A 24496-nucleotide genomic window follows, 5' to 3' on the forward strand; every position below is an offset into this window, starting at 1 on the left:
CACTTATTCAAAACCATGCAGTTTATTACCATTTTTTCAAGATGTTTCTTCATTTGTAACTATTTTAAGTTATAGCTGTGACTTCCAAAAGGTAACAGTAGAACCAGCAGTCAGCAGATTCAAAAATTTTTGCAATGGCTGCAGAAATCTAATGTCCTGCAGCTTGTCTTTATGTGAAGGCTTATACACATGTTCTTTAACTGAAAATGTGACTTAAGCTGTACAATTCAGATGGTGTTGCACAGTGACATCAGTGTTGATATCAGGAGGTCTTAGAGAAAAATACAGTACAGTAGCCTTAAAAGACAGTGTTGAGAGATGGCAGCAGTAGATTTATTCAATTGAGAACAAAGACTGAGAAAGCACTTACTCTCTGAACATGGTTTTCTTAAAGCTTCCTTCCTACCAACTGAGCCATGATAGCCTCACATTTTGTCACCGATTGTTATTGTATCATTTAAGCATTGAAAAACCCTAAAACTTTTACAAGCACATCTTGGGACTAAGCCTTGCTGAGTTTTTTACTTTTGAATTACCAAATGTTGATAAGAGCATAACAGTTTATATGCACACCCATTTTAAAACAAAATAACAAATGCTCTTTAAAACAAAACAACCAAAGTGAGCAGTTATGTAATCTTTTATTCTTTAAAAATAGTACACTGTTTTTGGTTTTTTTTAAATCATCAATAAGTATTTCCTTTTACCTCTGGGATAAAGCAAAACAGCTTAAATACTCAGTGTTCATGCAAAATATTCCAATAGATGTACACTACTACACAAGTTTCCAAATTGTGTATATAGCTGTATATTAGTACACAACACTTTGTCTTCAAATGTGGGAGCACTGGTCTAATTCAGCTTTTTCCCTTAGGTGATGTTTCATATATTGATTCCTTCTTTTTTCACCTTTAATAATCATTTTTTTATTTGTATTGAGCAAGGAACCTTGACACTCTCACAATCTGAAGGTTGTTGTTATGTGGTGCAGGAATGACAAATGGATATCCTTGCATTCTTTAGTTGGCCCCATCAGAGAAAGAGATGATGCAGTAAGAAAGTTTTGAGGGGAAGAAAGATTCCAGCTAAAGTAGAACATTAGTAGTCATCAGCTAGAAAACAGAGTTAAGAGAAAGAGATAATTAGAGTTTTGCAATAGAAAAGATGCCAGAAGAATATTTGAGAATTAAAGGGATGAAAATGCTAACTCTTACTTTCAATGGTGAGAATACACGTGCTAGCAGATGTGCCTCTGTTGTTCACTGCTTTACACATATATTCCCCTTCATCTTCTGGGAAGGTTTCTGGCAAGTAAAGGCAGTAGGTTTCTCCTCTTTCAATATATTGATAGTCCTCAGAGTCCTGCAAGAGTTCTCCTTCAAACCACCATGTAACTTCAGGCTTTGGTTCTCCAGTAATTTTAACTGTAAATCTCACGGGCTCGCCATCTACAACTGATGTGTTTTTCAGTGATTTCTTGAACCAGGGAGCTCCAGATCGAGCTTGATCATCCTCATCTTCACAAGTAGAGCCATTAATAATGCTTCCCTCTTCTTCTTCTTCCTCCTCCCTTTTCTGTTTAAAAATAAGTCAATTTAGAACATTTCAATTGGCAATAGCAGTATGATTGCTAGAGATCTGTGATTGTTTACAGAAAAGTTACCACATTTCTGAGAAGGGGAAATGCCACACCTGTCCTTACTAGATAACTGCACTGAATCTGGGTATGGGACAGAACAATGGATTTTAATGAGACTGGAATCTTGGGGTAAAATACAAACATGAATGAGATTGAATTTTCAGGCTATTCAAAGGATTTCTTAGTGGTATCTCATACTCTTGAAGAACATGTGAGAACACCATAAGCAATTTTACATTATTGCAGTAAATCACAGCAGCTATTAAACACAATGTTCCTTTCATACCTCTGGCAGTGTTGCCATCAGTGGTAATCAGATGCTAAGATAAGAGACACTTAGGACTGAAGAAAAGATACTTTGTACCTTCTGTAATGCTGCATCAATTTCTTTTTGTTCAAACTGCATCCGTAGTAATTTCTGTTCCTCAATTCTCCTCTGCTCTTCTTCTTCCCTGGCTCTGGCCATTTGCTCAAAACGAGCCTTCATGTTTACTTTGTGAGTAAATGGAGCCTCAGATTTCTTGGCTGGTCTCACATCTACCTCATCATCCTTGAGGGAATAAATAGGACCCAATTATTACCTTATAAATGTGTATGTTAATAAAATTAACTTGGTGACCAGTACTTGTTCTTAACTGAGCAAAGCCACCCAAAGTCTTGTTTTTGTCAGAGGTTTGTTTAAAACTAACTTTAAGATCAAGTCTTGTAATAATTTATCTTGGAGATAGGGCAGAATACTTGTAAAAGTGGTTTCAAGCATGATAGAAAGACACTCCTAAAGCTTTCTTTTTGTATACAAGCTGAATGCTGCCTTGTGGCAATGGTAAATCCTTAGCGACTTGATTTTCATGCCACAGTGTTACAGTTGCTTCACACCTAACACAGATTGACCTTACAGAAACATAATTATAGTGTCAGTCACTAAATTAAAAACTAAAACCCAGCTTTGAGCTGATACTGAAGGTAACTGACTACTACAGATGGAACCTCAGAATAAAGCTCAATTAAGGCTTACTCCTGTTGTTTCCTGCACTGCCACGTGATTGTATGCTGAAAGCTCACATTGCTGTTTTGGGTCAGAGCATAGGATTGATTTATCTGTTGGAACAGGTAGCTTCATTTGGTGTTTTTGTTCTCTGAAAAAATGTGAGAGGGTCTAGTCTGAAGCATAGAGAAGCTGGCATCCTTTTCTGTTCTACCCTGAGAAATAAGATTTACAAAAAGACTTGATCTTCAAACAGTATTCTCTGGTTTTGTTTCATTTTGGTGTTTTTTTTAGTTCATACAATGAAGATTAGAGTTGAGAAGGAGAAGCAATTAATGTGATGATTAATAGAGTAATTCTTAAATAAGCATGTTTCAAACCTGCAGGCTTGCAGGTTTTGGGTTGTAAAGATGCTGAATTGGGGATTTTGAGCTGAAAAGCAGGGATCTGCTTGAGCAGACAACTGATGATAAACTGGTGCTTCTTCCTTTAGGATGCTGAGGTGAGACTTTCTCATGCATCCAGAAAAGGAGCAGGAAGGAAGGGAAAAATAATTTTGGAAATACAGCAAACAGGTGGAAGAAGCAGCCCTGTCAACTCTCGGATCATTAGTGTCCTAGTTAAGTGTATCATTAACATTACAGAGTGCCTCCTGAAAACTTACCTCTTGAAATTTTTCAGCTTCCCTCTCTCTTATTTCTTCATCCATTGCTCTTCTCTTGGCTCTCTCTTCTTCAATCTTCTTCTGTATTTCTTCTTGAGACAGTTGTCCTATTTTTTCAAACTTGCTTTTTAAGTTCTTTGCCTGAATAGAGCCACTTCTTTTTAGCTTGATTAATTCTTCATATTCTTTGCTTAGCTCAAATGTTTCACATTCTTCTTCCAGCTGTTCAGAAATTGCAGAATATGTGAGATGGAAAATACTATAGTTATTTTTACTACTTGTTCTCACAAATAGGTATAATACACTTGAACAGTTCTCTTAGTTACTTGCAACTAGCACAAGAGACCTTTTCCCTTTAAGCTTTTTGTTTTCCTTATGTATTCTTAGGATTATTTTGCTTGAAAGTAATTTTACATAAGGGTTGCTGCCAACAAGCCACTCTTTATAGACTTAGAAAATCAGACACAAAAACTTGTGTCTGATACAAAAAACAGTACAAAAAACTTGGTTATCTTGGACCCACAATTTACCTCTCTGACTTACTTGCAATATGATACAAAGTAATTTTGTAAAAACAGTTACTTTGCTAAACAGAGAATCATTACTTTTTTTTTCAATTCAGTAGAAAGCAAATGAGTTTTCTTTTCTTCTTGAAAAGAAATGCCAGTTCTAGATGCTGTGGTCAGTCTGTCTGAAGCTGTACACTTGCCTCTTGCGACCTCTGACTGACAGTGAAGGTGTACCTGGATTTTAGTTGGATGTCTCTAGCTCTCCCTTCTTCCTCAGGATGCAATACAAATTTTACTTGAAGTTTGCCATCTAGAGCCCTTATTACTCTAGCTTTGCTTAACAAGAAAATAAGTAAGTAAATAAACATAATATTCTAACATAGAATAGGGAATAATAATGAAGAATTACTGCCCACAACCAAACCTAATAGATATGTTAAGTTCATTAATACGGTCATTTGGTTTATACATTGTTTTTATTATCAAAAGTGACAGTTTTCAAACCTTTGACACACAGACCAGAAATAAGTTGAGGCCACTGTAATTCTTTCCTAATTGGTTAATACAGCATTCCCTTGAGGAAAAGCAAGAATTTTGCTCTTTCCTATTTTCACTTTTTCATATTCTTTTGGGAACTGGATGTTTCTGTTTTCCCAGTATCATAAATAATACATAATTGTTTTTGTAAAACTAGATTTTCAGAAGCGACCAAAATAAAATTGCAGATTTGAAATTGTGTTTTCACTTTAAGAGTAAAAAGGGATTTTTCTGGCAGATTGATTTTAAAAAACTTGATTGCATACATTGTTACAGATTTTAGTAACTAACTGAATTTATCATATCTTTATTCAAGACAGGCTTAGGATATCTTTTTATATACAAACCTCTCCCATTTCTTGTCTCAGCTGCTGAAATTCTTGCTTTTCCATTTCCAGCTTTTGCCTACGCTCTTCTTCTGTGCGTCTTTTTTCTTCTTCCATTTTTTGTCTCAGCAACTCCTCAAAATTAATTTCCAGTTTACCAGGTATGAGAGATTCTTGAGAAACTGTTTTAAACATTTCTGGAGATTCATCATCCAGCACCTGCTGGAAATAAGGAGCATTAGTGATTCATCCTGAAGGCACCTGTGATAAAATCCCAGTGTTGCTCAGACACTTCTATTACATAACCAAGTATTTTGCCACATCTGCCAGAGTATAGTGAGATGCAATGCGGGTATTCCTCTAACATTTTAGGAGGAAATGTGTTCAAGGGGGTGTTGTATTTTACTTCTTTATTACTGATAAACTTGTGTAAGAAAGATGAAGGTCTTTTTTGCAATGAGGTGGATCTTTTTTGATGAAGAGGATGTCCTCTAAATGTGGCTTTAAGACCTGAAACAATCTATTCCTGTTTACTTCACATACTATTGTTAGGTAAAGTGCTTGTGTTTAAATGTCCTTGTCCTTAACACTGAAGTGTGTGTATCTGTAATCTTTTTTCTAAGCAAACTGAATTATATTCTAATTCTTAAGCAGTATCAGTATTCCCAGTAAGGAAAATTGAACAGAATTTTCTACAAGAAGCTTCTTGTGCACAAATTGATTGTACTCAGTTTTGTTGCCAGTTCATTCCTTTGTTCAACCCAGCAGGAAGAGTTTCCTCCTTTGCCTGTCCTTTTCTTGGGCTTCAGAGTAAGGCTGGGCTTTGATGGTCATTTTTGACCAGTTTGCTTATTTTGTAGATGAATTCATAAGAAGGACCCAGGAGAGGCCAAAAGCAGGAAGTATAACAACAAATATTCTATCAGACTGAATTTGTTGAAAAAAAGCATTACTAAATTATGAAGCTATATGCTGCAAGATGGCCAGGTAGCATGACACAAGTTAGTAAGATTTTAAATGACTTCTTGACGGAACCTATAGAAATGTATGTTTGTGCATCTAACTATGGAAACTCATTAACAGAGATTGTCCCAACAGGAATGTTGTCTATAGATAAAAGCACGTGACAAGGTCAGATACTGATCTAGAGGTGTGTGGTGCTGTGGGTTTAGGCACTGTTTAGTGAGTGCATGTTTGAAAAGCCATGTGGCTTTAACTGAAGAGCCCACTGTGGCTTTAATTGTAGGCATTCCCAACAGTAGTAATCAGACAAATGCTAGGAAGAATTATAGGAGCAAACTTTTAATTTGAGAAAGTGTTTCCACTAGCTCTCAAGAAACAGAAAATGAACATTTTTCTTTTAAAAGATTATTTGTGTCACTCCCTTTCCTCTTTTTCGCTCCTTACTGCCATTGTAACTCACACCTTTCACTGCTGTTCATGCCATCTTTCTGTACTCTGTCAATATCCTTTTTATTATTCACAGCTCTTTCAATATTTTCCTGTCCCATCCCACTCAAATAGTGTTATTCACAATAGATTTCCTTCAGATTTTCCCTCTGTGTAAGCTTGCAGTTGGACTTCAGCCTTGCCATTCCTTCCATGCTTCATTCGCTTTGCATGGTATGAGCATATTTGTTGAAATTGTTATGGAGAAGTAGAGTCAAAAAACAAAACTTCAGACTGTTTCCTTTAATGAAAACAATGCATAGCCACATAGTTTTTTTCAGAGGCTAATCACAGCTAAATTAGCAAAGAAATGTGAGTCTCTTGCTGATGATTCATTAGCTCATATGCTATAACTTTGAGAAGAGAACTGAATGAACTGAAGTATTCATTCAAAACTTACCAACACCTGTATGTATGAAGGGTAAAAAGCTGAGCAAATGCTAGCAGCAGGCTGCTCTGTATTTTTAAATCAACAAGTTACAGAAAGACTTCTATTCCTTGTTAAACAAACAAAACAAACAAAAGCACCAAAAAAACCCAAAAACAAACAAACAAACAAAACACTAAAATTTGAGCTGGATTCAATGATGCACAAAACCCTTGTGGTTATATTCAGTAACCATATTTTGTGAAATGAGACCATACTTCTTTTTCTGCAAAGTGGGTACAAACAGTGCTGGGAAACTGTCCTGTAATAACCACAGTCTGTAGCACAGGCAGCCACTTGTCAATGAGCAAGCAGTGACTGATAAAAAGTAGAATGCTTTTTTACTCAATCTAAGACAGGTTCTTTATCCAGTCTCTAATGCAAAGAGGCTGAAAGGGATGAAAAAATGAGTGCTTCAGTCTGAAAGTGATCATCTTGATGGTGGGAAGCATGGAATTACAAATGTAGCACAAGTAAATAGAGATCCTTCCAAAAGGAGGTGGTGTTTGTGTTTCCTAGCAGCAATGTTGATAGTTCAGTGTGTGTATATACTTTGGGAAGTAGATTAAAATTAATAAACATTAAAAATATTCTAAAATAACTGCCTAATTTAAATGCTTACATAAAAACTCAGCATGAGGCTTTACTGCTGCAGAAAGAGATGACTAATATGTTCTTAAAATGTTTAAAGCACATCTGCATTGCTGCTACATTGGGTAGCTGTGGCAAGTAAGGAAAGCACAGGCTTATCTTTTATGTTCCAAGGAGTAGCTTTAGCTTCTGTTTTCTCTGGAGGCAGAGGCAGACAAAGTTTTCCATAGTTGCTTATCAACAAAATATCCAATACAAATGTACACTGCAGTTTCTCTTGGTAGGCTTTCAGCATAGAGGTCTTGTCTCTGGCCCAATTTGCAGACAGAGGGAGCAGTGCTAACAAGATTGGTAGTCATACAAAGCTTTAATTTGTCTCATAAGCATCGCTTTTAATGATGAAGAAAATGTTGTTAGGTGTGCAATTGGTCTTTCCCAATAAAACCACAGGGGGGAATACAGGAAGACACTGCCAGCTGGGCAGGTCATTCCACAGTTCTGTAAGGGATGTCTTGCCTTTTGAAACAAACAATACTTAGCTTTAGTTGGTAGTCATGTAGCTGAATACTGTACTTCCTGACACCCCCTGATAAGTAACTGGCTTATACACAAATGCCCGCTGAAACTTGGGAGTTGTTGGAATAAGCATGAGGAATACAGTGAAAAGCTCCAGACTAATTATTTTTTTATAAACAATGTTGTTGCCACCCTCTGAAATCAGACATCTTTCTCTGCATTCAGGCAGTGTCAGTATGGACAACGTAGGCCCCTGAAAAGTTGTCTTCAATATAATCTTAAATTTCATAAGTCATTTCATATCACAGGAATCTTGATTTATTTCTGAGGAAATTCTATATTATGGATAATTTTAATGGTGAATGCCATAAGTAACTTTTTTGTTTCTCTGAGCAAGACATGAGGGAGCCAGGTAAACCAGTGAAAAACATCAATAGCTGAGTTCAGCCTACTTAATTTTTCCTTCCTAAATGGCCACAGATGACTATACAATTTGTACTTTCAATGAGCTGTGCCTTAGTATACCGGTAATGATGCTTTAGCTAATAAGAGCTGATTGGTGGAGAACCTGTAAAGCTAGGGAGAAAAACTTGGAAAAGCAGAAGGAATTGCTGTTCCTCTCAAAAAAACCCTACATGCCCACCTTGTGAAAATATTTTGCTTTCCACGTTTGTTGCATCTAGCATAATAATACCCACTGGATGCAATGTCTGGTTATGATTAAATTATTTTAAATCCTTTGCAGGCTTGCTGTGAGGAGGGATTCTTCTGGGAAGATTTTTGGTTAAAATCAATTAGTTTACCCCCCTACCTTCTAATAAATACTGGGGTGAAGTAATAAATGAAGGAGCTGAAGCATGCATTCCTAACTGTATTTAAAGTTTTTTCCCAGAACTGCTTTCTAGTTTATCTTGGAGAGAAAGGTAAAAAATAAACTATATACTGAACAAAAATGCCATACCATGTTTCTCCTTGCTTCAGCAAATGCCCTTTTCTCCTCTTCTATGCGTCGTCTTGCCTCTTCTTCTGCTTTCCTCTTTTCCTCTTCTCTCCTCTGTCTTTCTATTTCCTCAAAACTGAGTCTGAGTTTACCAGGGCGAAATTCTTTAAGAGAATTTTCAGATTCTTCATCACCACCTTCATTTATCTTCAGAGAAGAGGGAGAGGAAAAATAGAAAGGACTTACCCAAACAAAAAAATATTCTTTAGGTTAAATAAATACTCTATTTCTTCCTTTCTCATCTTCTATAAATGCTTTCTAGTCCTGGGGGAGGGGTATGTAGGAAGAGTTTGTTCCTGTAAGAAACATTTTAGTCTTGGTTTTGGCCAGAGGAGGGAGAAAATAAATGTACTTCAGTATCCTATATATAACTTCTGTAATTTTTAAAAATTTGTTGAGTGTGCAGTTCCAGAGAGCAATGTATTATCAGAGAAAGGCTGAACAATTAAGTACATCTTTTATGGTCTCAGGATTGGATCCTTTACTGGAAATCATTCTGTTAAACTTTCTTTACATCAGTTTCATAGATTTTTATACCATCAAATCTTTCTGTTTGCATCTAAATTGTTTTCACCAATACACTTACCAGTTAAAAAGTGCTGTATAATTTTAAAGCAAAACTAAATCAAGTAACATTTTGCTTTTACTCCAGACTGTGATTTTTTTTTTCTTTTCTTTCTAGGCATTTAACCACCACTGAAAAAGGGAAATTGAGATACTCTGACCTCTTCACTACTGCTTGTCTCCAGTGAACATTTATCTGCTCAGAGAAGCCTGTGGTTTGCAAACTGCAGTCAAGAACAAAAGAACGAAACATCTTCAGAAGATATCTGGGTACTTTATTTGCTAATGGAGGAAATCAACTGGGAACTCAGAGTATTGAGTATTAATATTCAAGATTTCTCTACACTGCAGGCAGCCCTGGGTCTGATATGTGGGGCAGCCAGTTAAGGGACGTAGAAAAATCTTGTATTTTAAATTCATAGGGAAAAAAGAAAGAATTGAAGTTAACTGCTGAACTCTTCCTTTAAGAAAACTTTTGACTTCAAATTTTGACTGCCACTGATATCAGAGAAAACTTCATGTTATCTTTTTTCTTTTTTTTAAGAGAGAATTTGTAAAATATTTTGTATCTGTTATATGTTTTATATTTGCTTAATAAATGCATATACATAAGGGTGGGACAAGAACAAAACTTCAGTTAGGATGACTTAGGGTTTCATGAAGCTCTCTCTCCTTCATTTTCATCCCCCTTCTCCTTCACTCATCCCTGCTGCCCACCCCCAAATACAAAGAAAAAAAATTGCATTATTGACATAATGTGAAGGTGATTGGTACAGAAATATAAGTGATTTGTTGGAGGTGAGGGTGGAAGTGTGAACTACAATTTGGGTAACTGCTTAAACTTCTCAATTTGGACTGGTTGGGAATTTCAGTGTTTCAGCTTTCTGGAGGTTCTCTATTTTTTTCTTGGATAGTATAAATTTCTTGAATGTTTTTGAAATAACAGTCAACACAGTGGTCTTGAACTGTTTGTCCAAGAATGTCCATCCATAATTGTACTCATTAAATTTAAGATAGCAGATTGTATAAAATATCTTTTCAAAGCTTTCATGCAAGGTTAAAATCTCTTTTCTCATTTATCTTCTTTGTATGTGAATTAACAGGTCATTAACATAATGACCACGATTGTACAGGGGAAAGATATTTAAATACAAAATTTAAGAAATGCTTCTGGAAATTGAGTTTAGTAAAGTGAGGAAATCTAGAACTAAACACTCTTGTAGATCTTACATTAATACTAAGTGTACAATTCCTTTAGTGTGATTAAAAAACAAACTATAGCAAGGCCTGTTTGTAGTTGATCTAGAATAAGTCTGGCTTGTGATAAAAGCACGTGGAGAAAGTTTTACAAGTAATATAAAACAGGAATTTTGATCTAAATTTTTTACAGTTCAGGGCTTAATCATATAATTTCTAGTATATTATTGTTTATATCAACACATGAGGGAGATGAACTGTCTTTTTTCCTTTCTTCATAAGGGGAAAGTTATAATTGATAGATATATCTATTGTGTTTATAAATGAATATGGGAATAAGAAATAGTATTCTGGGTTAGTACAGAATGTTTTAACCAAAAATGCTATCTGAAACATCTGAAGGACTATTTAAGAACAAAATAGACAATTATCTTCTTGAGGACTTACACTTTAAGATACTCCAAAGTGTAGATATAAAACCTGCTAAGATTGCTGGCAAATTTAAGCCACACAATTTTCCTGAATTTACTAAAAGAATGTCTGAAGCAGGTGTCAGTGTGATTACTGAGTTAGAGCTAAGGTAAAAAGTCTGACTTTCAAGGCATTAAGAGTCTGAAAGTTGTATCATCATTCATTTTTTGAAATATATAGCTAAGGTACAAGCAAAAAGAAGAATCAGCTACAGGAAAGAATGTAGAAGCATCTCTTGTGTGAAAATTCTCCAACAAGGGGAACAGAATATCTCTTTACCATTCTCTGTCTGGCCTCCTCAAAGGCACGTTTTTCCTCTTCTAAACGCTGTCTTGCTTCTTCCTCTGCTTGACGCCTTTGGTTTTCCTGTCTTTGCCTTTCAAGTTCTTCAAAAGTTACCTTCAGCTTACCAGGAGACAGAGGCTCTTGTGTTTTAGTGTCTTCACTTTCATCCTGAGTAAGAAAAGTGAAATAGTTATGTCTTAAATAATAGATAATTATTTCCTAGGTATTTTTAGGTGAGTGGTTTACCATGACAAACGAAAGGCACTTGGTTTCCTTAAGGACTTGGTTTTGTTCCTTCATTCCTTCATCCTGTCTCTCTTTTTCTTCTGCTTTCTCCTTTCCCGTGTTCTCAAAGTTTATTTTCATCTTCCCAGGTGTTTTGTTGGGTTTTACAGGCACTACTGTAACTAGCAGTGAGTCATCCCCTTCCTGTCCAAAAAGATATTTATAATATTTTCACAAAGCTCAAGTTCTAGACAGACTCATTACTTAGTGAAACACTTAGTGAACCCTTGTGCACCAATGCCTCCAAAAGGAATTACTTGTATTGAGTATTAACAAGAATAAACCTGTCTGTCTGAGGCAGTCACGAGTTTTCTTATAGTATCTTAATAGCATCAAGGCTGAATTGTGTTTTAAAGATAACTGCTGGCAAACCCTCTACTTTCCTAATGTATTCACTGTTATAAATACTCATGTTTTGGAGAAAAACAGGTGAAATTTTTGATATATAGCAACTGAAGGATGTTGCTGCTTCAAAACTATTTTCAAGACTTACTTGCTAAAATACATTTTACCCAGGGTTGTCCACAAAATACCATAGTTAACAGGGATACTGCTTAAAATGCTTAAAACTAATGGGTTTTTAGGTTTTTTTGTCTTTCCAGAACTGTAGTAGGAGTATGATTTTCTGTGTTAATGAAAGACAACAGAACCTTTGGATCTAGCTTTTTTGAAGTAAAGAATTTATGTGAAAGACTTAAAATCCAAACCCATATAGTAAATTAGTCAATTAAAAAAAAAAAGTTATCTGAATAAGGTGTTTAAATATCTGTGTATTGATAGAAACCCCTTTTAATTTCAAGTTTAAGGCAAAGAGCTTTAAAGATGATACTTTCCAAAGTGAGAGGACTAAGTATCATTGCTGGTATACCCAAAATCATTCTGGTGGCTTTGGATATTTTACATTTAGATTGTTTTAACAAAGTATTCACAATGCAAACTGGATTGCAACTCAAATAAATTCAAGTATAGACATATATTCAATATACAGAAAAAATTGTTAGCATCTTGATTTAATTTAATTAGTTATTTGTGTGCCCTTTTTGAAGATTTCCCAGCCCAAATTACAATAATAAAACCAAGTGAATAAAAGTGTAGGTGAACATTTCTTTAAAAAAAATCTGATTACCTCTGCTGCTGATTCAGTTCCCGTATTGTTAAAGTCATCAATCTATTAAATGAGAATTTCATATGATTACATTACTTTGGCTCTTTGCCTTAGATTTGCAAACATAGAACTGGAAATTATTTTTGTATCAGTGATACAGACGTAGCACTTAAATTCACAGAGATGAACCTTTGTTTGAATACTTGAGATAGATTATGTTGTTGAGGAAGAGAAAACATGACACATAAACAAGATACAGAAACTATGCCAAAGCATGCTTAACACTTTAGTGATGAACTGAGAAGAGTACCTTAGATGTCCTTTCTTCATTCAAGAATTCCAGAATTGTATAAAAAGAAAAAAGCTAAAGCAAGCTCATTGATTATTTCATATGGAGACTTTATACATTACTGTCTAAAATGAACATACTTTCTAAAATTCTGCATGGCAGGTACTTCTGCACTTCAGAGTAGATGAAATATATGCTAGATACATTTACAGTTAAAAGTCCAGTTTTAGCAACATTAGAAGTCTTGGTAGAAACTGTCTGAGTCCTTGTTGAGAACTGATCCTCCAGCACTGGTTTTTTGCTTACAACAAAACCAAACCTAAATTAAGTATAACTTACAACTATCTCTTGGTTAAGTAAAGTTTTCTTATTGTTCTAGTCTGTCATTTAGATGTTGACTCTCACTGCATTATTTGCAGCATTGAAAATTCTACAAAACACAACATTTGCTTTATTGGCATCAATAAAAGTTGGGTCTGTTTACATATAAATGCCATAAAGATTCACAGAGTGGCAAAGGAATAAAACATGATCTGAGTCTTTGTGGTTTATGATGTTTACTGCATTAGTATCTTCTTATTTTTGACTGCTGACAGCATTTTCTTATTTCTTCTGGCTTGCCTTAATTCATCTATCACTGAACTGTATTCACTAATGTATATGCAAAAACAGCCTAGAGTAAGAGTTGGTAGAATGTAAGGAACATTTTAAAATTAGTTCAGTTAATGCTATGAACTTTCTATGAATATGGCAACAGAATTTGTTCCCAATTCATGTTCCTACCTGGTTTGTGCCTGCCTGGTTTCATCTGTAACTCAAGTTTAGTGCTTAAAAAAAAAAATTGTTACCATGAATAAGTGAAGACAAAGATTCTCTGAACATTATTCCCACTTCCATGCCAGTGATCACCTCCCATGTAAATCTCCACTATCAGAAATCTTAAGGTCAAACATATCTCTTCAAAACAGAACTTTTTTTCTTCTGTTTACAAGCATGACCTGGCTGTTGTGATCAGCTGAACATACCTCCTGTGCTTTTTTTGCTAATTCTCTTTGAATTTTTCTTTTCTCAATCATGTCCTGTTCAATTCTGCGCTTTCTTTCTTCTTCCATTCTTTTTCTTTCCTCTTCTTGCCTTTGCTTCTCCATTTCTGCAAACTTGCCTTTAACAGTTCCTGTGAATATGAAATACTCAGTTCAGCAATGCCATCTAATACTTACCTTGTGAATTATGTGGCCTTTAAAATTGGGATTTTCTTACCTATGAGCTTTGGAACGTAACCTTTCTCTATTTTAGATGATTTTGCATCATCGTCTTCATCAGATCCCAGCAGTTCTTTCATCTGGTTGGTGAAACACAGAAAGTAAACTGCCTTTATACTTAAAAAAAAAAAAGCCAACATTACTTTCTTAAAATAATGTGAAAATATTTTCACATGTGATATTGATTATTAAAATAACACAAAATATTTGCAAAGAAAATAACCTCCTGCTTTCTCCTGTTCCATTCTCTCTCTCTAACATATTGTTCTTTTCTTCTTTGCTTTTCATCTCTAGATCTCCTTTGATTTCTTTCTTCCCTTGCTTTCTGCATAGCTTCAAATTTATCCTTTACATCACCCTTGTGAAGCTTGGGCACATAGGATTTTTGGACGGGTTTAGATGAAGAAAGCAGAATCTTGGTGAAGATATAGAAGAAATGAAGATAAGAAAAAGAAAGTTGAAACAGATGGACAGAAATATGCCGATAGATTGTTTAAGAAAGAATGCAGGAACATAAAACAGAAGTGCATTTGGGATTATGAACTTCATGCTACTTGCCATCATCTATGAAGCACCATTGTGTTTGTTCATCAAGACTAATAATTACTATAATATCCAAACCAACATTTAGCATTGTATTAAACTTTAGTAATTGTAATGTTTTCTTCTGCAACATTTCAACAGCCATACATGGTTTTAAAATAAATAGTATAATTTGTTAATGTAAAACTTTCAGTATGTTATGTAGTTATTTTTTTAATATTTAGAGAAACTCGAAAGCCCACTGATTTTGTGTTACAAAGTGTCATAGTCACTGGACTTGCAGGACTCTGATACTGGTACAGGTACTGGGACACTGCTTTGCCAACACTTACTCTATGTGTCCAAACAGTAAGAGAAGTTCCTGCTTCTCACAACTGCCCTCAAGTTTTCTCTTTTTATTGTAAGTACTACAGAAATGCTCTCAGTACAGTAATGCTGAGACAACTGGCTGAAACCATCCCATATTTCATATTTCCCACCTAAGCCAATAGTTTTTGTTCCTCTTGTTCAGTGACCGTATGTAGAAAACGAAGTATTTTAAGTAGCCTGATATTTACATTTTAGAATTAGATGTAAATATTGCCCTGACTTTCCCCCCGATGGTTAAAGTTTCTTCATATTTTGTTCCCTTCATTTTGCCTTTGTCCTTCATATTTTTTTAATAACAGTAAGAACATATTTCACAGATTCCATCAAGTCAGATACTTTTCTTAATCTACTTTTAAATGCCCTTCCATTGTCTTAAAATAAAAGCAAAACCAGCCAGTTTCTCATATAATTGTTTGGGTTTTGTAATTAGTCCTTTAGCAAGCATCAGTTCTAAATTACTACATTACTTTGATTATTTTAAAATTGATACATACCTCGGTTTTCTGTGCAATGTCATTCATGGCTACTGTGTTGTGCTCTGCACCTGGTATGTTTAAGAATGATTTCAGTTTCTACCTGAAAGAAACAGTTGCAGTTACACTCTTTTCTTTTCCTTTTAAATGATGCTTTAACCATCTTCCTGTAAATAAGTTTGCATAGGCTGAACTCAATGTATCACTATTTCATTTGGTCCTTTGAGGCTTTTGAAGACATGAATAGGTTCTAAGTATGCAACAGTAATTAAAAGAACAAGCTTATGATTCACTATTCATGTTCATAACCCCTCTATATACTCAAAGATACTGGGTTTTCATTTCAGTGGGAAAAAAAAAAAAAAAAAAAAAAAAAAAAAGGAAAAATACTTGGAGCCAAGCTCTGGCTGCCCCTGGCTGCTGTGTTATGAAACTGTTTTTCTCAATATTCATGCTAGCAGAAAGGAATTTGCTTTGCACCTCCACTGCTCCAGTCTGATGTACAACCAAGTGAGCTCAGGTTGCACCAAGTTTGCAGAGTGCTCAGGCCCAAGGCCACAGCCTGAGGAGACAGAGGCTGCTTCACCTTTGCCCAGCTGCCCAGAGGGAGGGTGGCCCATGGATGGGGTTCTGCCTGCATCCCAGAGATGCAGATGGGTCTCCTGTTTGGGTGAATGTTCTTGCTTGAATCTCAGCCAGGCTGGCAACTCTCTCAGCTCTTTACCCAGTATGGGAATACAAAGTAATGCTTCTCTTTCTCCTAGGGCTCTTTAAGGGAAAACTGGTGCTAAAAGCTATAAAATCCATTAGGTGAGCCACATACATACCTCAGAGAAAGTACGTGTATATTTTAATTGTGGGATGGAAATTGTACAGCATTTTTAAAGAGAAAGATGCTACAATTTTTAAACTATATGTATTAAGAACCTACCAGGCATTTGCATTTGAGGTTCAATGAAAGCCAGACTTTTCCTTTTTTTAAAAATCATCAGGTCTGTAAGAGTTTGTGGGAGGAAGGAAATCATGACACAGCTCCAGTGTCATGCTCCCTATATTATAATGATGCCCTGAGTCCCAGACAAACCTTAAAACTTAGTGTGCCAAAAGTGGTGCAAACAGACTCAAAGGCTCAAGGTAAAAGGTCTGGAAAAGCAGCTACTCCAACTTCTCACTTGTGGTTTAGAGGAACTGAAGTCAGAACATTGTGTGATATGGAAAGTTACATTCTTAGTAGTTCTTAGCCTTTAAGTTCTCTAATTCCTAATTACAAACAGATTATAAACATGAGAAGTTTTATGTGGTGTTAAAAATAGTGAACATTAAAGGGCTATTTTATAACACATGATCATCAATACTCATTGGTGCTGCTGTAGCCATACAGTTAGGGTGAGATTCTTGGATATCTTGGCTTTCAAATGACAGCAGTCATGACATAGGAAGTAAACATTTATCTACCAATCCCTGGCCTGATTTACAAATTCCAAACTCTACCAGTTCAGCTTCTGGAGAGCACTTGGGTGTTCCTGTTCACAAATGAGTATGGAAGGTCATTCCCCCCAAATCAGAGTTGACAGATACCTCATTGGAAGAATGACAGGGATCAAGGGCATTTTGGTTTCTCACTTGTGAGCACATGAACATAGAAGTTCCTATTTAGGCTGTTTCAGATCCACAAAACCTTATTAACTTTCTGTTGTGTCTAGAAAGGCAGACAATTTCAGTAGCATTCTCATATTTTCAAGGTCTCCATACACTGCAATATGGATTTGTAATTGTACAGTTGGGTTTCCATGTCTTTATAAGCTGTAGCTTACTTCATGGACATAAGTAAAATCCCCATTGTGATCTGTATGATCTTAAAACAAGGGAAAAGCCTTTACTTCCTCATTTTTCTAAGAATATCTTAGAAATTCTTCTCTTTTTTCTTTTGTTTCTCTGTTTTTTTTAATTTTTCTTCCCTACTTGTGGCTGATAGCCTTTGGCCTTATCCTTAAAATATAGAAGCTGAATGAAAGAAACCCCTCAGAAAACTCAGGGACATGATGCTTTGGTACAATTCATGCACTGGAGTAGCCCGGAACATAGACAGCTTCCAGCCTTTGTGCAGGACTGGAGTAAAACACGTAAGTCCCAAGGAAACTTTCACAAGAAAATCCATTTCACCTGAACACCTCAAGTGAAGGTCACTACTAAGCTTCACCATAGCAACATACTTCATCTCTATCTTAAAGTAATTTGAAAACTATTCTGAAGCCTGATTGGCTTATTATGTGCTTATGATGATCATGTTTGCAAGTCTCAGACCAAAATTTAGATTTTGAGCTGAAGTTTTTTCTTGAACTTTTCTGATAGTTCCGGTTACTTGTACCCCTTAAATAGTGTCACTAAGATAGCTGAGAGCAGTCAGACCTGCCCTCTAACAGCAAATCTGAAGCTTTCTTTAAACGTGCAACTGTTGGAAGAAATTTTATTTGTGAATTCCTGAGCTTCCAAACTGTGCCAATCCAACAACAGGTTGTGGGCCCTCAAGATGGCAGGTACATTCCTGCCATTTGGTTTACTGCCATATCTCTTATTACTTCAGGCTACCTTCCAGTTCTTTGTAATCACTAACTCTTAATATGCTTGAAGGTTAGCCAGCTGGCTCTCAGGCATTTTGCATCTGCAAGTCATCCTACCCCCACCTTTGATGTTAAAAGATATGGATGTAAAGCTGTAAGGCCTTGCTAGGGATGGTACCACTCCTGTTTGCACTCCCCGTGCCAGTTAAAACTTGAGCAGGAACAGCAGGACCCTGCCTCAGGATCTCCTCAAGGCAGAGGAGTAATTTCCAATAAAGACAATTTAAGACAAAAAGGAGCACTCCTTAAGTTTTGTTTTGGGTCTGCGAGGCTGTGACCACTGTTTCAGGAAAACCAACAGGGGATTCAAAGTATCATTAGGAGAGGATCCTGACAATGGATGTGTTGTTGCTAAGAACTGGCTCAGGAAGTCCAGACACCTACAAGTCACCGAAGAGCAGAGCTTTCACCATCTGCTTTGTACAAAGTATGTGGTAATAAACTTTCCAACCCAAGAAACTTTGACATATTTTACTTTCTAACAATAGGTACTTTTAAATAAGATATCTTCCTACCAGTTCCCTTTTGCCAGGAACTAGTTCTATATTTAAGTTGTATATACATCCTTCTTTTGTAATACCAGTTTTGCCAAAGATTTAATCTAACACAAGTAATGCTTAACCTTTGAGGCTACAAGTCTACCTGCATATGTACTTCAGAAGATATTTGTTCTCTTATTATGAAGCTGGCCAAGCTTAAGATTCAATCTCATCTTTTATTTCCTGAGATAACATCTCAGGGAAAGCTGGAAGAGCTCACAACTGAAGCTTCCCATTCAGAAATCTCTCAGATTATGTCTAACATGATCAAAAAATGAATCGAGCTTGTTACTAGGCTTTGCTTTGCCTATCCAGTTGCATCACCTGAACATTTACCTGACAATATTTTTTTGTCTCCACATTTTACCTTTTCTGTGATTAAATGAGATATCTCAGGAAATGTTAGTCTGGTGTTATAATGCTTGTGCTAGAAGTACCAGACTGTAGTTCCACTTTCAAGGGAGGTCTACATAGACATTTTTCCTAGAAGATAAGTTCCTCCATCCTTTGACCAATGGTCCTACCTCTGGAAGTGAATGGAAGAGAAAATTCCATGACTAGAATAGCTTGACTGGCAGAGAGCAATCTCTGAAAAAGTTTCAAATTAATATTTACAACGAAACCTCTAATGCACAGGAAAATAGGCAATAACTTAGAAATACTCTGTAAAAACAAACAACTTACTGTTTTCAAGCATCTTATTTGCTTGCTGTAACTGGGTAAGTTATTGCCTGATAGATACAGTTTGATTTGTTACAGTCATGGCACTTTTTCAACTTTTCACGCAGACTCCCTGAAACCTTACTGTAAGCAAAATGATTCAAGTGAGCAAGGAAAACCATGAAGGAGACACAGAAGATTTGATGGTGGATCACAAGTACCAAAATCCATCTCCTTAAAGGTAATTAATTTCCATTTCTAGAAGGAGGTCAGAGTCCTCAATTGAAGAAAAAACGTTACGTAGCTTTAACCAATTAAGAAACCTCCCATAAATAATAAAATACCCCTTCCTTGAAAAACAGTTCTTCATTTTCAGTGGAGTGATGAACATCCTCACACAAGATGCAGAAAAATACCAGCATTTTCCTGACCTGAGTACTACTACTTACAATTAGAAGTAAGAAGCCAGGAGTTAAAAAAAGTCTGGTTCCTCTGTGATTTCTCCTTTCGGGAGGCCCCCCTGCTGCCCTGTGGCTACTGTGAGTTATAAATAAGTCCCTCACGGCACAGGCTAAGTTACATTTACCATCTGTCTCCTCTTTGTGATCCACTTGCAGGGAAGACTCCATTATATAAGAAAACCATATTGTGAGGGTTGGAAACTCTCTGCTTGCAGCCAAAGCTCTTGGGAGAGTAAACCCGAGTCCACAATGTTAAAATATTTAACAAAATATTAAATAGAACTGGAAAGAGAATAGGAAAGAGAATGATGTTCATCATTTGTGTCCTTACTATAACTCATCTGGAATGACACCACCAGTTGTTGTGCTAAATTACAGATACTTAAGCAGATACTAAAATTATCATGCACAGGGGAAGATCCTATACTGGCACAAGCCATCAGCCCCATTGAAGCCAATGAGTTATGACAATTAAGAGCAGCTGTCTAAACTTCACATTTTGTAAAATACAAAGTACAAAACTATTTACACTCACTTGTATTTCCTCCATGAGTCTTTGAAGACTAGAAAGCTTACTGACTGCTGAGCCAGATAATTCAATTGCATACACAGCCTTTTCCTCAATTTTTGAATTTATTACACTTAATAATTTATGAAGAGTCTCATATTATAGCAGAATAGACCTTGTAGATAGGATGTTTCTTACAAAAATTTATTTATTATAAAGGATTTTGTCTATGTCTCTTTACCAATTATAAATATGCTTAATAGGACAGTACCATGCAGTCCAATCACTGTGTTAAAAAAGTAAACCTACCCTTCTTTGTAGAAAAGTCTGTCTGATAATTCCTTACTCTCTTCAGGTACTATTAATGGGTACATAGGCTCCAAAGCAAACACAGGAAGGGCTGAGAGTCTGCTCTGTTGTGGGGGAAGCCCTGCTGAGATCTTCTGGACCATGATTTCATGTTCCAAGATACCCGCTGATCCTAAACATGGGTGGCAATAAATTGTGAACCAAGGTTCCCAAAAGAAAAATCAGCATATTTTGTCCATGCCATAGTCCCTCCATTCTGTGCTGCAGCAGATGAAAAGGAGTATGAATTGAGCTCAACTCTTTTCTTCATAGATGGGACTTCAGAGAACAGGGTAGTGAAATGTGGGACAAAACACTGGGCATGAAGCAGCACAGCAGTCTGCTGCTTCTCTTCCAGCATGTCAGGGTGTAGCCCATCTGCTGCTTCTCTGAAATCCTCACGGTCAGCTCAGACTGAGCAGTGGTGGTCACCGTGCGTGTGCTATGACTGCAGCAAAGGAGAGGTCTCCTGGCTCCCGGTAGATAAGCAGCTGCTTCCACTTGACGAACTACTCTGCTGATGGTGCTGATGCCCATAAAAAACCAGATTGTGTCTAATACCTTCATCTGAGCAGGCATGGCTGCCTCAGTGCACAGCAAAGGGTCCCTCCTGTTGCTCCCTGAACTGCTCTTTTTTCACTGTACCCTTCCCACAAGCACCTTCCAGAGGGCTTGGATGTGGCACCATTCTGAGTATGGTGAATTATGGATTGTCCGACTTCTTCCATGGAGGAAACTAATTTAAAATATCCCAACTGCAGTTAGAGAAAGTATTTCTGTCCAGTTTTTGTATTTCACCAGACAGCACTTTCTGCATACTAGACATAGTGACATAACTCTATGTTCCTGAATACGCTTGGCTGTCTTATAAGACTAATAATTATTTTACGATTTCATTCCTTTGGACATTTTCCTAAGAGATACAAGATCTCATGGCTAAGAGTACAAAGTTTTCTAGCACGCAGCTACTCGCTGGTTAAGTTTCAAAATATTATACATGTTTCACTTAACGTGGTTTTTTTCACAGTTGTGTTAGCAGAATCTCTTATTTACCCAAAACAAGTGTGATAACAAACAGTTCCTAAGCTATCATGGAAGCCCAGTACTTTCTTCCAAGGCACGCTGTCTACAGCCATCCACTTGGGATGGAGCAGAACCCATAAGGGTGGCCAGTGCGCCGTGGCTGCTGAGCACCCCATCAACAAAGCGAAACTCCTCTTCATTGCAGAGACGTGCGGTTTATGAGCGTCAGAGATCGTCAATTAACTTCTGAACGCACACTTCAGTGCTCAGCCCAAAGGCTGTCCCACCGCCCCAAGAGGAAGCCCGAGAGGACTCCTCGGCCCCGCCGCCCCCCGGCAGCCTCTCTGGGCACAACCCCCGCTGCCCCTTCCCGCCAGGATGCGGCCACCATCCCTCCACCCCCCCTCTCCCGGGCGCTGCTCCGCAACCGCCACTGCAGCCCAGGGGGCCCTGGCGGCGGCACTCGCCCACCCCGCCCTCCCCACCTCAAACCTCGGGGCTGCCGCTCGGCCTGCGCACCGCCGGGCTGTGAGGTGCCGGCCCGCCGAGCTGGGGCAGAAAGAAGGAGACCGAGCCGTGGTGGGGGTCGGCGGACCGGGCAGTCACGGCGAGGAAGCGAGGCAGAGAGGGGGGGGAGAGCTCGGGCCGGGCCGGGCTACGGGCGCAGGGAGCGAGGCGGGGGCTGCGGGGCTCTCCCGAGCCCTCTCCTGCCCGCGGCCGGGGGAGCGGCTCTTACCTGTGAGCGCTGCCCCGCCGCTGCGGCTCAGCGTGCTCCGGCGGGCGGGCTGGCTGCTGCCCAGCGCCCCTTGGCTGCCCAGCGCCCCTTGGCTGCAGCCGCCGCTCCGTTGCTCCAAGTTTCCATAAAAGTCGCGGCTCGCGGCCGGCGCCCGCATTCCAGGCGAGCCCCGCGCCGCGGCAGCTGTCCCGGTCCGGCCCGGCCCGGCCCGGCCCGGCCCGCCTCAGCCCGGCCCGCCTCAGCCCCGGCCCCTCACCGCGGCGGGGGGCGCAGCCCGTACACCTCCCCCACAGGCAGCCGCCCGGGCCAACAGCCTTATTTTGGGCTGGAAGCTCCACGGAGCTATAAATAACCGGGGGAGAGCGGCCGCCTCTCGGCTACCGCGTTCCCGGCCGCGCCGTCCCTGCCGCAGGGCAGCGGCCGAGCCGCGGGCTCGACGCGGGGACGGAGACCGCAGCCTCCGCCGCCCGCCCATCCGCTGCTGCCCTGTCCGCAGCCGCAGCCCCGGCGATCGGTGCCCCCGGTACCGGCAGGGTGCCGGCACCCCAGCAGATACAGATAATTATCCCCGCGTACTCACGGCCACCGCAGCCTCTGCACACCGCAGCTCTCGCCTCCGGCCCCGAACCAGCGCTGGGCAGACGCGGGGCCCCGCCGAGCGCTGGTGCCTGCCCTGCCCGCGGGGAGATTTATACCTGCGGCGGTCGGGTGTTCGGCCGCTTTATGGCACATGGAGAGCAATCAACTAATAATAGTAATGTGACAGTTCGCTGATGGAGCGGAGAGGAATCCAGCTGGTGCCAGACCTGTGAGACGGAGAGTGCGTTCCGATTAAAGCAGCGCCTTGCTCTGGAAACTTTACCAGGCAGAGGCAGAAAGAGTTTTACTACATCCGAATATATTAATTTTCCTCCTTAAAGGTGACTTGTTTCCTGCATGTTCAATTACAAGGTCTCCAGTGCAGAACTTCCTATCCTACTTGTATTCCGCCTGCCATGCTGGAGCCCAACTTTCAGCGGGATTTATAAGTATTGGGGCAATACCCACATGACCTTAGGCACTGCAAATCTGAACAAAGCTAAAACACAAAACCTGTTTGTCCTTTGAAGGACAGTTCAGGAACTTCCCCCTCAGAATAGCTGTACTCGTATTTCTGAAGCAAAGGCACAATATTTCAGTTAAGGTAGGGCTTTTGACTCTTGGTAAAGTAACACCTTTCGGCAAATGATTGCATGTAACACCTATAACAAACCAGGGTAGATCAAAGCATACGTATGTTGCCCTTCTACAGCAGTAAGGATTATGTACATTATGCTCTCCCGTGTCACTATTTATATAGAAGTCTTAGTCTAAGATTGCAGCTCACTATAGCAATTTGGTTTGGAAATAATCCTGGAAAAATACATCCTAAAACTAAGAGAAGAGACAACAACTTGGCACAGGGAAATGAATTTTGCCAGCTGAGCAATGACTGCCTGTGCCACACTACTTTGGCTCCATCATGCTGCAAGCCATGAGAGCCATCATTAGGTTGGGGATTTCTCCATTTATTGAGGTGTCTGGATGAATCACTTTTTGACTTGCAAGACTAGAAACACCAGTATATGGCTTTTTGGCACATCACTGGCCTGTGCATAAAAAAACCTATCAATGCTGTAGGCCACTTAATAGAAGCAAAATTCAACAGGTTGATAAAATCAGTTTAAACTAGACAGTTAAAAAGCTGTCCCCAATCCACTTGTTTTTCATATATATATATTTACATATATATAATTTGTAGTAGTTGTTTGTTCAACTTCAGTGCACAAATTCAAATTTTAGATACAGTTATATGAGCAACAGTTGTTTCACTCCATGATTTTATTTCATATACACAACTGAAGTTCATTTAAGCAAAATAAAATCCAGAGGTACACTTGCACTGACACTGATTTGACACATTTAGCTTGATACAAGCCAAAGACTATAAAAGTATAATAACAATTAAGAACACATTAAAATGAGATTATTATTGTAACTAAATTGAAAATTATATAAATATTTGATTTTTGTGTAATCCCCACACATTCAACATTTCCGGCTTTATGAATGCACTTATGGCAGAAGACAATGGC

At 38.5% G+C, this 24496-nt stretch overlaps 2 protein-coding genes across 18 annotated transcripts in view; one reads left to right on the plus strand and one right to left on the minus strand.

Moving 5' to 3' along the window:
* Positions 1-10375, plus strand: part of FUBP1 (far upstream element binding protein 1) — a 32862-nt gene extending 22487 nt beyond the window's left edge. For all 3 annotated transcript variants that reach the window (XM_030454905.1, XM_030454909.1, XM_030454913.1), the window contains one exon: positions 9326-10375. In XM_030454905.1, the coding sequence (XP_030310765.1) occupies positions 9326-9343 (18 nt within the window). In that variant the 3' untranslated portion in view covers positions 9344-10375. The remainder of the gene's footprint in view (positions 1-9325) is intronic.
* Positions 307-23145, minus strand: NEXN (nexilin F-actin binding protein). 15 transcript variants are annotated; one of them, XM_030454920.1, is made up of 14 exons: positions 23078-23145; positions 15508-15589; positions 14325-14516; positions 14100-14181; positions 13865-14013; positions 12572-12613; positions 11407-11589; positions 11155-11328; positions 8605-8790; positions 4682-4882; positions 3289-3510; positions 2004-2189; positions 1215-1575; positions 307-1112 (listed from the first exon to the last, which is right to left on the minus strand). In XM_030454920.1, exons 2-14 carry the CDS (start codon positions 15532-15534, stop codon positions 1099-1101), a joined length of 2019 nt encoding a protein of 672 aa, XP_030310780.1. In that variant the 5' UTR covers positions 15535-15589; positions 23078-23145; the 3' UTR covers positions 307-1098. The 15 variants fall into 15 exon arrangements, with proteins under 15 accessions (XP_030310780.1, XP_030310779.1, XP_030310776.1 ...); XM_030454919.1 differs by lacking the exon at positions 23078-23145 and adding an exon at positions 22963-23070 and having other exon boundaries at positions 15508-15585; XM_030454916.1 differs by lacking the exon at positions 23078-23145 and adding an exon at positions 22963-23070.
* Positions 23146-24496: the final 1351 nt, after the last annotated feature.

Source organism: Calypte anna, chromosome 8 (genome assembly GCF_003957555.1).
Source record: "Calypte anna isolate BGI_N300 chromosome 8, bCalAnn1_v1.p, whole genome shotgun sequence".
NCBI lineage: Eukaryota > Metazoa > Chordata > Aves > Apodiformes > Trochilidae > Calypte > Calypte anna.

What these genes read in the sequence shown, in the direction of transcription:
- NEXN (XM_030454920.1), bottom strand. Translation starts at nt 15,534, where the DNA reads ATGAATGACATTGCACAGAAAACCGAG. An exon ending in ACATTGCACAGAAAACCGAG is followed by an intron (nt 14,517 to 15,507) that starts GTATGTATCAAT and finishes ATCTTCACCAAG; the next exon opens with ATTCTGCTTTCTTCATCTAA. An exon ending in TTACGTTCCAAAGCTCATAG is followed by an intron (nt 14,014 to 14,099) that starts GTAAGAAAATCC and finishes TCATATTCACAG; the next exon opens with GAACTGTTAAAGGCAAGTTT.